We start from the raw sequence: 13341 nt of genomic DNA, 5'->3' as shown, positions 1-13341 counted from the left end.
AGCAAACAATTCTGTCCTGTAAGCATGGTTTACAGACATCTGTGAGAGAAAAGAGGTCTCTACACTGAGGCCAGGGCCAGATTGGAAAGGGCCTATTATGCAAGATCTAGGAGGCTTGGTTTTTGTGCTGGTTTTGCTGTGGGAAGAACTAAAAGTTTTGTTTGTTTTACTTTGTAAGGGATCAGGGGTAGTTTAGTGATCAAGGCTGTTTTAGAAAGCCCAGTTCGATGGTTGTATCAAAGACAGCTTGCTCTGGTAATAGATGTGATGCCTGTCTGAGTCTTTGTTCCTTTCACGGTTGACAACAGGAACTTTTTACCAAATAAAGGGTTCTGGAACTCAAGCCTAGGTGCAGCCATCTTAATTCTGCTGTCGACCAGTGGGGATAAACACACCTTATCCACGCTCCATTGGCTAATGCAGAGAATAGTTTTAGAAGGCAGAGTGTCCCCCTTGAGACCACTACATACCAGCCTGCATGCTCCGTTATTTACCATTTCAATAGAGAACAAAGTCAGAAGGAACATCCTGCTTCTTAATAGTAAACAGCATTGTTCTCAGAGGAGGCAAAGGCAACGCTCCCACTTCTCTCTTTCATCATCCTCTGAAAGCCAGAATTCTCTGGTCTTCAGTCGTCTTAAGCACAATATGAAAATTAGATCACTCTATCCCAGGTAAGATTTTGGAAAGCTCACCTTAGAGAAGACTGTGGGTTTCCATACACCCTGTGAGTATCTGGGGCAATGTTCACATCTTCACGTACCCTTTGGCCAAGCACTTAGAATTCTTTTCACTGGAAGTATCATTTGTTTATCAGAATCAAGCGAAGAGCCTTTAAACGAGTAATGTCTTCATCCATTGTAGCAATAATGGTTTACTTTATTTAGTTGTTCTGGGATCTGGCCCAGACACTGGCATTTGTAAGAGCTCCCCAGGTGATTTTAATATCTAACTAGATTTTTTAAAGCCATTAATATAAAAGAAATTAATATATAGTAGGGCAGATAAACGGCAGAGACAGGGGATTTCCACCCTGTTTCTATTAGTTCATCTACTGTCAGCATTCTGTTTCTTAGGGTGCTCTCAGTTGGAAGAAAAGTTTTAATAAACAATGGAATAGGAAAGAGAGTATCCTTTTCATTCATAGAATAGACATAGGGGTCTTCCAAGTGAGTTCAGCAACTGTACAAAGCTGTCAAGGTATGGAGGGCTTTGCATTTCTTTGCTTGCTTTCTAAGGCAGAATGGTCTGCCTTCATTACTCTAAGATGGATTTGTCAGTAAAGGGTCTTTCATCTCTATTGCCTTAAAAAAAAAAAAAGCCCAAAACAATTGCATGCCTCTAAATTGCATGCCTCTGTAACCCCAGTGCCTTTAGAATAAGAAGTCAGATAGCCTGAACAAAGATATGAGCTCTAGGTTCAATGAGAGACCCAGTCTCAAAAAGTAAGATGGAGAAGAGATTGAGAAGACACCACAAGTGATCCTGTGGCTTCTAGATGCCTGCGCTCCCATGGGAGATAAAGGGAGGAGGAGGAGGAGAGAGAGAGAAAATAGGGGAGGGAGAGAGAGAGAATGTGCATGTATAGAAAAAATACCTTACTTACAAAGATATAAAACATTGAGAGCTTGTCTGTTAGAGATAGCCTCTAAAATTTCAATTTCTTCCTGACTATATGAGCTAAGATTTCCCAGAAATGTCTCTGGAGAGGAGAATGAGGGAAAGGAAGTGGAGGAGAAGGAGGAGCTTTTCTTTCTAGGGACTACTTGCTAAGTAGAGGATAGTTCCTCTTTAAAAGTGTGTGTGTGTGTGTGTGTGTGTGTGTGTGTGTGTGTGTGTGTGTGTGTGTCTGTGTGTGTGTGTGTGTGTGTGTGTCTGTGTGTCTGTGTATCTGTGTGTGTGTGCGTGTGTTGAAGGTGGGACTTGCCCTGGAGAATTTTGCAAAGGGGTGTAGCTCTCTTGACATCTTCAACTGGCTTTCAGAGAGGATTTAGCTGCTAATTACTTTGCATTTTCTGAAGTCCTCATTACCATAATCACCTCATTGTCTTCAAAGCTACCTGCTGTCTACCCTTCAGCTGCTTTGAATCTGGGAATAGAAGACAAAGGAGAAAACTGGTCTCTGAATCATTGACCTTCCAGACAGGGAGATGGATGAGACTTGTATAGAATCTTCTACTTTGTGAAGAGACTTCTCAGCTCTCCCAGGGTCCCCACAACACTTTCTTATTTTGGAACACAGTCTGTATGGCCATCCAGGGACTTGCTTTGTAGACCAGTGTTGAATTGCATTCATCCTCCTGCCTCTGCCTCCCCTGGGTTGTGAATACTGGTTACAGTGCCCTGCTGCTCAGCTCAGTCTCTCTTCCATCCTGCTTCAGTCCAGCATCTCCCACTGACTGACAGGCTCTGCTGAGAAGCTTTAGCAATCACAAGTCAAGCTTCACAGCTGTCTTCTTGCTGCTTATAGGGACTCTTTGGGCAGGTGGTTTTCAATAGTTCATCATTTCTGGAGACCAATTAACCAGACGAAATCAGATTTCTCCAGTTTTCCTTTTACAAAGGAAACAATAAGAATTTACAAAAATTAAAAGTACATATTTGAAAGAAGTATGTTGAAAATGCCTTTTCATTTTAATGATTATAGGCAGTTTAGTATTTTTTTTTCTTTCTAGAGACACACACGCAGATATGTATATGAATGAATAATTTTGAATTCTGTTGTGATAAATTATTCTCTGCCAGTGAGATGAGCCAATTTAAGCCAGATTAGAGTATATAAAGTCAGGTTTATTGATAAGTCACTCTTGGATAGGTTCACTGTCCCCAAGGAACAACGCCAAAAAAGTAGCCATTAGGAGGGGGACAGAGCGTGAAGGGAAAAATAGAAGGTGTATATTCACATAGATCATATAGGAAAGGAATTCTTGGGGAGAGGAAACCCAGCCCTGGCCTGGAAAGTTCAGGGTAGTGGGCTAGATATACCAGGAAAGGACTGAGGGATGCTGGGAGAACCTGGAGGCCAGGTTTACTTTGATACTTTAAATCTGCACCACAGGTATTTGTCCAGAATCTGAATGCCAACATAGTACAGTCTTGGTTTTAGTAATTTCATTTTCTTTCACTTGTGCTACATACTCATCTAAGTTAAGCAAACCTTGTGATCTCCTTGGAGATGGACTTCAGAAACTAAATGCTAGGTAGTACTCAAGAATTGCGAGTTTGCAAAAACATGCCAGGAACTTCACATTCTCTTTCCCGCTCCCTCAAGCTGTCCCTAAGACCTGTGGAATGCTCCTTTGAGAGGGCTTGAAGGGTCCTCAAGTCATCTTATTTGGGAAATGCTAAGAAGCTGTACACTTTTGTTTTTCTTCTCCCACTCTGGGGTGTATGTTTCAACAATGCTTGCTGGTCTCAGAAGGTACAGCTCTCCGATTAGGCCTTGCCATTTAAAGGAAGATATGACTCTTGGGCAGTCACCATATCTGTTTCCTGCCTCCCAGAAGGCCAGTCCAAATGATCAGAAAACAACGTGTTTAACTATCAATATGCAACCTCAGCACACTATGAAAAAGCAAAACAAATGTTCTAAATAAGCAGTCAGTGCCCCACCTCCACCCCCAGGGTCCCTCTGGCAGTTCAAGGTGATAAGCTGACATGTTGCCAGAGAGCCTTAGGTGGGAGGAATTTGACACACAGCTTAGGTCCTTGCAGCCCGTGCAGCATCACTCTCTCCATCCTGTTTGGTTGTCTTCCACCTACCCAGGGACTCGTCCATGGCTTTTCTCTTCTAGGGATTGGCGTGAAATGTATGACACCATGGTTGGCCTCAGTGAATGTTGATTTGTTCCGTGGCAGGCTGGCCTGTAACCCTATGACCATTGTGTCTCTGTGGCTCCTCCTGTCTGTAATGGATAGTGGAAAGAAGCCACGGTCCTTTATCAGACTCATACAGAAGGTATGCGTTTGTGGACTGGGAACGAATATGACTTTATGTGATGTGTCTTCATCTGTGAATTGACTACTCTTTATACTTCCATATCCGTCAGAGCCCCACTGAATTTAATTCCCATACTTTGAATGCTAAATCTTAATTTAAAAACAAAGTTTACACACCTATGGACATCCAATTTTTGATAAAGAAGCCAGAAATACATGATGCAGAGGCCCACAGCCAAAGACTAGGTGATGCCAGGGAATCCTTGCAGAAGAGAGGAGGAAAGATGCTAGAAACCAGAGAGGTCAAGTACACCAGGAGAACATGACCAGCAGAGTCTACAAAGCAGGGTTCATTGGTCTCACAGAGATGGAAGTGACAATCACAGAGCCTATATTGGTCTGAGCTGTATCTTCTGCATATATATTATGGCTTGCTGCTCTTATGGGGCTCCTAACAACAGGAGTGAGAGATATCTCTGACACTTTGAGTATGTTTGGGACTCTTTTTCTCTTACTGCGTTGACCTCGTCCAGCCTTGATATTAGGATTTGTGCCTAGCCTTATTGTAATTTGTTATGCCATATTTGGTTGATAATTCTTGGAGGACTGCTCTATTTTTTTTTTCCTGAAAGGAGATGAAAAAGTAGATCTGGGGAAGAGGAGAGGAGGGTAAATAGGAGTGGAGGTGGGGGGAACTGTGTTCAGGATACAATGTATATAAAGAATAAAAACAAAAAAAATTGTTGAAGATTAACTGAATATGGCTCAAAAGCCCCAGGAAATAATGCATACATTGTGTGATAGCACTGTATGTTATATTTCTATTCTCTATACAAACCCAGCATAGTCTGAAAGTATTCCAGAGATTAATCACTCTATAATCAATACCTAATTTAAAAAAGAATTATATCATAAGACAGAGTGTAGAGATATGCTCTTTTCCTTTGTATGCGAATTCTAGTTGATTCATGGTCTGAAAGTCCAGGACATTACTCACCCTCTCCCTTCATCCCCTGCACAAATCCTCCATGAGTTAGAGTGATATTATTATAGGTTCATTCCTTGTTGTTTATGGTATTAAAGCTATTTGATAGAGATCTAAATACTGACAGAGATTTAGCTGTTTAACATGTTATATATGCAAAAAGAGTAAACATCAAATATAGATCCGAGTTAAATAGCTTAAAGCGCATTGTTTATCATGCCTTACTTTATTGCTAATCTTTACATATATTGCTCATCTAAGAGGGAACAGGCCTCACACATTCATAAATGGCCCACAGAGCAAGCTGCTGAATGAGGAATATTTAAACCCAGCATTCATAAAATAAGAAATAGAATTACAGAGCTGACAGAGACCATAGAACTGTCAGAGAAATAAATGCCAAACTGTCCCAGTTCAAAAATGAAATGACTTAAGTAGCCTCGTTGCTCAAGCAAGAGAGTCAGTCAGGCCCATAGTTCTTCAGCCATGGTGGAGGGAGGGCTTACTGGAAATGCTGTTCTTTGCCACAATCTACATAGGATAAAGGACAGGAAGGGAGAAGAAAATGGAATAGATGACAAGAAAGTAAATCCCTCTGGTTCCAGAGCAGTATTTAAGCCACCATGTCACCGTCTGACTTGAAAGATGTTCAGTTCATCTCTGTCTCTGTCTCTCTCAATCTCTCTCTGTATTTTGTGTCCCACTAAGCTTCAATGCTGCTGCTTTCCATAGTAGTCTAAGTCAATGCACAGGGACAGGAGCATGGGTGTTCTGTCTTGGGTACTTGTGTTTGTGCCTTTACCCTGTAGCTTAACTATGTATTTTCTGGAAAATGCTCAAGTTCCCTTGCTGTGCCACTCTCCAATGCGATCTGAGCATCCACCTTGTGGATTCATAGATGCGGTTTTAGGGAACTCTAAATCCACTGAAAAAGAAAGTGAAATCTACTTTTCCATCCATGGCCTGCATTAAACCATCATGGTTTATGTTGAGAACAGCTTCCTAGGGGCTGGGCAAAGGATGCACTTTTAGAAAGGAAAGCCCAGGAGATCTAGAAAAAGGACTGCCCATAATATGAGCAGCAATATCACAAAAGGTGCACAGTGGAAGGAAGTAATGCAATGACACATTCCTCTTATGTCTTCCCATCAACTGCCCAAATGGAGCTACCAACCGACTCCTGCTCGGCCTTTTCTGAGACACAATGACTCCCTGACTCATTGTCCAAGCTCAGTGGGGTCCTTCAGAATGCCATATGCTGCTACAGAGCTACAAAAAAGAAACAAACAAACAAACAAAAAAGGACAAATATGCTTTCACCAGCTTCTTTTGAAAGAATTCCTGAAAGAAATATTTTTTTTTTTGAGTCAGCCTTGACCCTAGTATGCAGAGATTGTCTTGAATTTCTGATCATCTCGCCTGTACCTCTCAAGACCTCAGGCAGCGGGCACAGAGGCACACTCTATTCATTCGTGGGATGGAAAGGAGACTACAGGCGTAGTAGGCAAGTAGGTGACTGAGCTACAGCCATAGGCCAGCTTTCCATGACTCCTCATCTCTCTAGACTATTGCATCTTTAAAGGAAATGAGGGGAGCTCCTACCGAGGAACTGATGCTCAGGTACCGGTGTCTCTAACCTGTGCTTAAAGGACATCATGAAAAGGGTGAAACCCCTGACGGGATATGTCAGTGTCTGCTGCACTGCTTAAGATGCTACTGAGGTTCTCCAACTAAGGCCTCAGAAGAGCTGCAGGTAGACTTTGGCTGGGAGACGCTGTTGGAAGCAAACAGGAAGAGGTGATATGACCACTATATCAGAGAGGAATTGTGGGAATTGTGTCTACCCATGAGGCCAATATTGGCTGGCCCCAGCTACTTACACGCTAATGGAAATGCCACAGAATCCTGCTCTCACCTTCTACTTGGATATTTTGGGAATTCATTTCCTATCATACAATGGAGTGGAGGCCTTCCACATACTGAAGAGCAAGAACAGTTTGCCAGTTTTAATTCTGAACGAAAAGTACATGTATATTTTATGTGATAATATAAATCATGGTTTTCTTTTGGTGTGGTGTTTGTGCATGTTGTATGTATGTGTGTACATGTTGGATGTAGTTGCATGTTTGCCACAGTGCATGCGTGGAGATCAGAGGAAAATCATGGCTATAGATGGTCCCTCTTTACCATGCTTCAGATATGGTCTCTCAATCACCAGAATACACTAGATGAGCTAGTCTGTCTGGGAGTCTCTCCTGTCTCTGTCTCCCATCAGTTGGGAGCTTTGGTCTCATGAAACACTCCCGTGCTAATTTCAAAGTGTGGCAGTTCAGACTCTGGTCCTCATGACTGCACATCATACATTCTACCCACTGATCCATCTCCCCATCCCATAAGGTGGAAACTCTAACTTTTTCCTAAACTCAATCAAGGTCCAAGTTAAACATCTGGCTGCGGATGCAGGCTATAGGTCATGGCACTTTCTGAACTGCCTATCTTATTTCTGGCTCCGGCCACTAACAGTAGGAGCGAACGGAGCATAATGTGACCAGGTAGTAAATATTTCTATGTTATTAGATTTTGAAATACAGCATGACTATCTTAAAAGCACGATGCAGTATAAACCTCTTAATGTCAAAAGGCAGGATGTAATGACTTGGATATTTTATTTTGACTTTACATGCGGTGTTAAAAACCCAAAGTACATATTATTTACACATCCACAATACAAGTTTACAAGATATCTATACACGTTAAAGCACTCTATAAAACAGTATAGAGCCACTTCACTTTAGGGTTATTTTTTTTTATGCCGTACCATTAAAAAAGATACAATCTGTGTTTACCTTTGCACAAATGGATAAAGCATTTAAAAATTAAATTAACAGAATAGAGACTAGAATCCATGTTAGAAATTTCAACATAAATACTGATAGAACTCACAGTACAAACTCTAAGGCAGCACAATGTTACAAAATGTTATCAGGGGGACACACAGAGTTACCACGCTGGGATTAATATTGGTAAGGTAAATGCACACAACATTGTTGGTGGTAGATGTGTAGTGCTTATTGTTGGTTGGTTTAATTGATTATTAAACTGTAATATTTTTAGTTGCAAAGCTGAAGTGTTTCAGCTTTAGAGCTTCCAAGAGATCACAGGGAATCCTTTTTTCTCTAGAAAAGAATGTTCTCGAAGGAAAAGATCAACCGGATCAGTATTCTACATCCTGTATAAAAATGATCTGTTCTGAACCCCATCCTCCCCCAAGTAATGCATACTATTGTCACTGTCCCAAGATATCGCTTGAACTTTGCCTGACCGGGTCAGGAGCCTTCCTCGGCCATGGAAATTTCTAGATTAGGTTGGGTAAATGACTGGGTGATATGCAATAGGTTAACCAAAGCTGTCAGTAGGCAGCACACCTTCAGCCATCAGTGGGCTCTACCAAGCTACTTGGTTTCCGCAGGTGCCACGTTCCCTGGGAACCCTCATCTGACTTCACATTATCAGAATAGCAGGGGCAGAATGTTTACCATGGTAAGTGGGGGGGGGGGGGGGGCGTTGCTTCTGATCCTGGAGGGAGGGGGCGGTGTGTTCAACAACAAATCACTCTAGTTTGCTTTATGACTGTAAGAAATCTTCAGATGCTGGCTGTAAAACATTTACAAGTGGCACATGGGAAATGATACTCTGTATTGGAAACACTCAGCATACCGCGGAACTTCTACCACTCTCGTGAATAAGGCACAAAATGCACAGATCCAGGTAAACTCACATGGGGTATTTACAGTCTATTGTCATTGCCTGCATGACTCGGAAGAAAATCCTCACAGAACACAACACAGAGGGAGGACAGGACCACAGAGAGCTCTACAGACCCTCTTGGCTAAGCCAATTGTAATTGCTTTTCTGTCTGTCCTTTTCTGTCTGTCTCTTACTTTAAATTATTTAGTCCTAGTTTTAGGTTTCTCTTTCGCCTTGGGGGTTGGGAGCAGGAGGATTTAAGAGAGGAACGTTTTTACTATATGGAAAATAAAATAACATGACCAAAATAAACGCTGTTAAGGGCGTCCAAGGTTGAGTAGCGTGCCTCAGGCTTTGATTCACAGTGGATGGGTAAATGTTACTGCTGAATACTGGTAGATACATCAAGGATACCTCTTAATTTCTCTAACTTCTTTAGCTGGCAAAGGCTGAAATAGACGTTCTGATGGATAGCAGCACAAAATTACTTAGAACTTTTAAATAGTCTGACACTGGGTACCACATAGGTTATGTTAATCACTTGACAGTCAAAGAAGCCTTGAATATTCCTTATCAGAGCTGAACTTAGTGGACTGGTGTGGGAGGACTTGGGTTCTTGTTCAGCCATGCTTACTGTAAACAACCCCACAGTACAAAAGATGCAATGGGCACCTAAATAAATTCTAATGGGTAGATATCTCTCTCTCTCTCTCTCTCTCTCTCTCTCTCTCTCTCTCTCTCTCTCTCTCTCTCTCTCTAACACACACACACACACACACACACACACTTAAACACGCACCCCTCTCTCAACAGTTTGTTGGTGGCATTGAAAAAAAAAAGACAGTGCCACACGCAGAAAACAAAATGCTACAGTTTGGGTCAAAGATTGAATTTTCAGCAAACTGCTTGGTCACCTCCAAGCTCATTTTGTTTTGAGACATTCCCATCTTTCCATTTTGACATTTGTGCAAGAGGCAAGGTGAATGCATACATATTAAAATGTTCACATTTAATGGGAAGACCACACAGAATGGCAGTCTACATTGAACCCATTTTCAAGTATTTGCTCAGTCTTCTGAGTACTCTCTCGGCTCTTTATCCTGGTGAAGGGAGCCCTACCAGGCTACATATCCCTTCGGCTTCAAATGAAAGAAATGGAATGAGAGGGCCCTCCCTCAGACAAGTACACAGAAGCCTTGCTGTGATAGCTACATGTGGCAAGTTCTGGTGTTACCAAAGTTACAGAGTTTCTTTGGCTACTTGTTTCCTTTAAAATACAAGCAGGTATCTCCAAGGTACCTTCACAGCCTCCTTGCGACAGCAGGGACAGGATAAAGCCACACAGGAATAGCACACTTGAGGCTTAGTAAGTGTATTTGTTCAGTGGTCTGACAGATGTGGTTGGAGGAACAAAGGAAGGCTTTGGTGGCACATCAGGTTTTAAGGATGGTGTCCTCTTTAGTCCCGTCCTGGGTAGGGTGCCATTACTGGTGTAGCTGCTCTGTCTGGAGAGGGGGGGCTGCAGATGGACACTCACTGGTGTTCCCTGAATATAGTCCACTTTCGCCCCTGTTGGGGTGGGCATATATCCTCCACGGTTCATACTCGGCTGTCTAGATAACAAAACCCCATTTGGTGAGTTTAAGTTTTTAGGCACGGCAGATATGGAGTGCCTCTGGGAGGAATTTTTGTGATAACCTCTTTGTCTTTCCAGGGAAGTCATTGGGACCCCAGGAGTGGTGGGGACATCTACTCTCTTGGTTGGGCTATTTCTGGGGAGCGTTGAGGGAGGGGAGTATAGGGATGCCTCCCGGTTAGGGACCTTGGGTGGGACCTCAGACATTGGTCCCACTGGGTCCAGCATGAGGGTTTGATGGGCCATGTGGATTTCTCCCATGATGGCTTTGGGGTTACTATTTGGGTCATTTAGGTGCTTCAAGAGATCATTGAGGGTATTTCTGGAATCCACAGAACGCCGGTGCTCCCTCTTACTGGATGACTTTGTAAGAGGGTGATCGATGTTCTGAAGCTTCTTTTCAGCTTTGTGAGCGTTGGAGTTTGAGAACGATGTATTGTAGTCATGAGTGGCATTCGGAAGAACAATGGCACTGGGGATATGCCCGTGACTTAAGGGGGAATGTGGTGGAGGGCTAGAAGGGAAAAACTGGGGGTGTTCTTTCCTTGAAGCACCATGGCCGTGGGCCTTATCAGAGTGGCTCTTCATGGCCTGCAGGGTCTTCTGGTGGAGTACAGGTGTGGATTCTGGCGTGGGGAGAGCAGCCAGCTCTGGAGGCTGGCCTCGGTGGTCCATGGCCATGGATTTTGTATCCGTGTTGGGTGGCAGCTCCTTCCGACTGGTCAGTAGGTTGCTGTAGAGTTTAGGGGAGTCGATGTTCTGCTGGTATTCCTTGACAGGACTGTCAAAGAGACCATTGAGCTTGGCAAAGCTCCCACTGGAGTCTGTGCATGACTGGGCTGATTCTGCATCCTTATGAATCTTTCTGTTCTTCCGGACAAACACGTCACGATAGCAGTATACAGCCACGCCTGCGATGAATGCTCCCAAGACAAAAGCCGCAAACACACAGGTGATGAGGACGTTCATGTGGACCATCTGGTTGGAATCTCCAGACTGCACCTCCCACCGCACACCTGAAACAGACGTGTGAAGACTTTGAACAAAGTGCTTTTTAAAATATTAAATATAAAAGAGCTCATACTAAGTCAATACTACCTTCAAACTCTCCATATGCCTAGCTTACAGGAGTAAGTAGAAACCAAACTTTCACAGTATCCCACCCCCTGAAGTCTCAGTGAAATTTCCAGAAACATGTATGATTGCTGCACCAGTCATATATGGGCATATACTTCTCTCTCCTTTCACCCAGCCTCTTAAGCAGTTGTTAGGAATTTAAAGAGTTTCTATCTAAAAAGCAGAGTTAGATCAGTCCAGAAACCATGTTATCTTATGATGCTCACCTAATTCTTAAACCAGGATTAAAGAGTTGCTGCTGGGGTTAAGGAAACGTCGGAATTAACAAAAACACACATCACGCTCAAATAACTATGCTAATACGGTTGGGTTAACTAGGACAAAAAACGTAAGTGGCCACAAACTAAAAGCAAGTACTTGGTCAATGTTAAGTACAAATGTACACCTATGCATTTGTTTCATCTTGGGATGAAATATTCACGAAGTATCTACTATGCAAGAAAACTGGACAGTGTAAGAAAGTAATTATCTACATGTTAGTTTAAGAATACTCTTAAGTTATCTGGAGGCATTTGAGAAATACTTAAATTAGACCTAGAAAGTGAAGAGTGAGTTAGTTTGTAATTATTGGCAATTTTAATGCAACCACAGACATCTAACCATAGATTAGAGAAATGTTAGGTTAAGAGGTATTCAAGTCTGTTATATGTAATAATACAGTTATCCCGGAATAACTGAGTCAGAGGGATTGGGAAGGTTGTCTGGCATCAAGTTAGTAATAAGGCCTTTGGATATTAGTTGGTTTCAATCAATTGTCAAAGCTGTGGAACTTAATGGGATTGTGGAAAGAACCAGGAGAGAAAAGAACAAAGAAATGGTATTACTGAAGAAATCAAAACAGAAATAATGATTATAAAATTGTTTGCAATGAAAATATAAAAAAAAATAGAACAAAACGAAATCAACAGAAATAAATCATAAATGACAAGGCAGTGGCATGAGAACTGGCTGGAAACCTGATACCGTAGCTTATGCACAAAGGAATAGACATTTTTTTTTCCAGAGTATTAAATCTTACAATCAAATCGATGAGACAGCGTTTCAACGTCACCTATTGTGGGCTGAACGTAGTCATCACAGACAAGTACTGTGCCGTACTTTGCCACTTGTGGCATTCAGACAACCTGTCACCCCGCATATGCTTTCCACATTACATCTGAAGATGAAGCTAAGAAGGGACTGAGACAGCCTCCTAGAGAGGATATTTGGTAACAGGTATTTGTCATCTGTGAGCTTTTGTCCTTTGACATTGAGAGGGTCACCCTCAACATCCTTTGATATTCAGCAGGCTCTCGAATCTGCAGGCAGAAACCAACGCAGATTAGATTGTCTGAGTGGCTGTCTCAGGAGCCGAGTCTTGGGCAGGAATGCACTTAGACTTAAACCACAGAAGAGCAGAGTCACTGTGGCCTGTGTGACTGCAGCTCCACTCCACTTCACCGAGAGCCAGGCTAGGGATCAGGTTTCCGTGCAGTCAGAGATGAAGTGCCTGTCCAGGCCTTACCCTTTGGGATACCTGATATAGAATCAGTAAAATCAGAAGTGTTTGGGTCATCTTGAACTACAAATTTCCGGGAGCTCGTCAGTTTAGGTCTCCAGGTATCAATCACTTTAGATGTAATTTCTGGGCTACTTGCCACAGTGGTAACAGAAGATGAGGATACCTCCATGTCTGTGGTGGCAAACAGATGTCCATTAACATGGCTAGCGTCAAGAAGACTTTCCTAATGGCTTCCTTGCATTCGGAAGTCAAGTACATGCTCTCAGAAATCCTGTCCTAGATTTTTTATTTTTTTTGTAAAAGCCCCCTTGAGGGAACCGGACCAACTCTTTTTCTTGCAAGAGAAGAGTAAAAACTAAAAGTTGACAATGAAGATACATTATGCAGATTTCCAGA

General features: G+C 42.5%; 1 protein-coding gene across 1 annotated transcript in view; it reads right to left on the bottom strand.

The window, feature by feature from the left end:
- Positions 1-7731: 7731 nt before the first annotated feature.
- SEMA6D (semaphorin 6D) overlaps positions 7732-13341 on the bottom strand; it is a 53550-nt gene continuing 47940 nt past the window's right edge. Inside the window, exons 18-19 of the mRNA XM_080931028.1 lie at positions 12949-13116; positions 7732-11323 (exon numbers count right to left, since the gene is read on the bottom strand). Coding sequence (XP_080787154.1) covers positions 10035-11323; positions 12949-13116 — 1457 coding nt within the window. The 3' untranslated portion in view covers positions 7732-10034. The remainder of the gene's footprint in view (positions 11324-12948; positions 13117-13341) is intronic.

This window comes from Micromys minutus, assembly GCF_963924665.1.
Source record: "Micromys minutus genome assembly, chromosome: 17".
Taxonomy (NCBI): domain Eukaryota; kingdom Metazoa; phylum Chordata; class Mammalia; order Rodentia; family Muridae; genus Micromys; species Micromys minutus.
The sequence above is the reverse complement of the archived record's forward strand: the minus strand, read 5'-3'. Positions and strand labels throughout refer to the sequence as shown.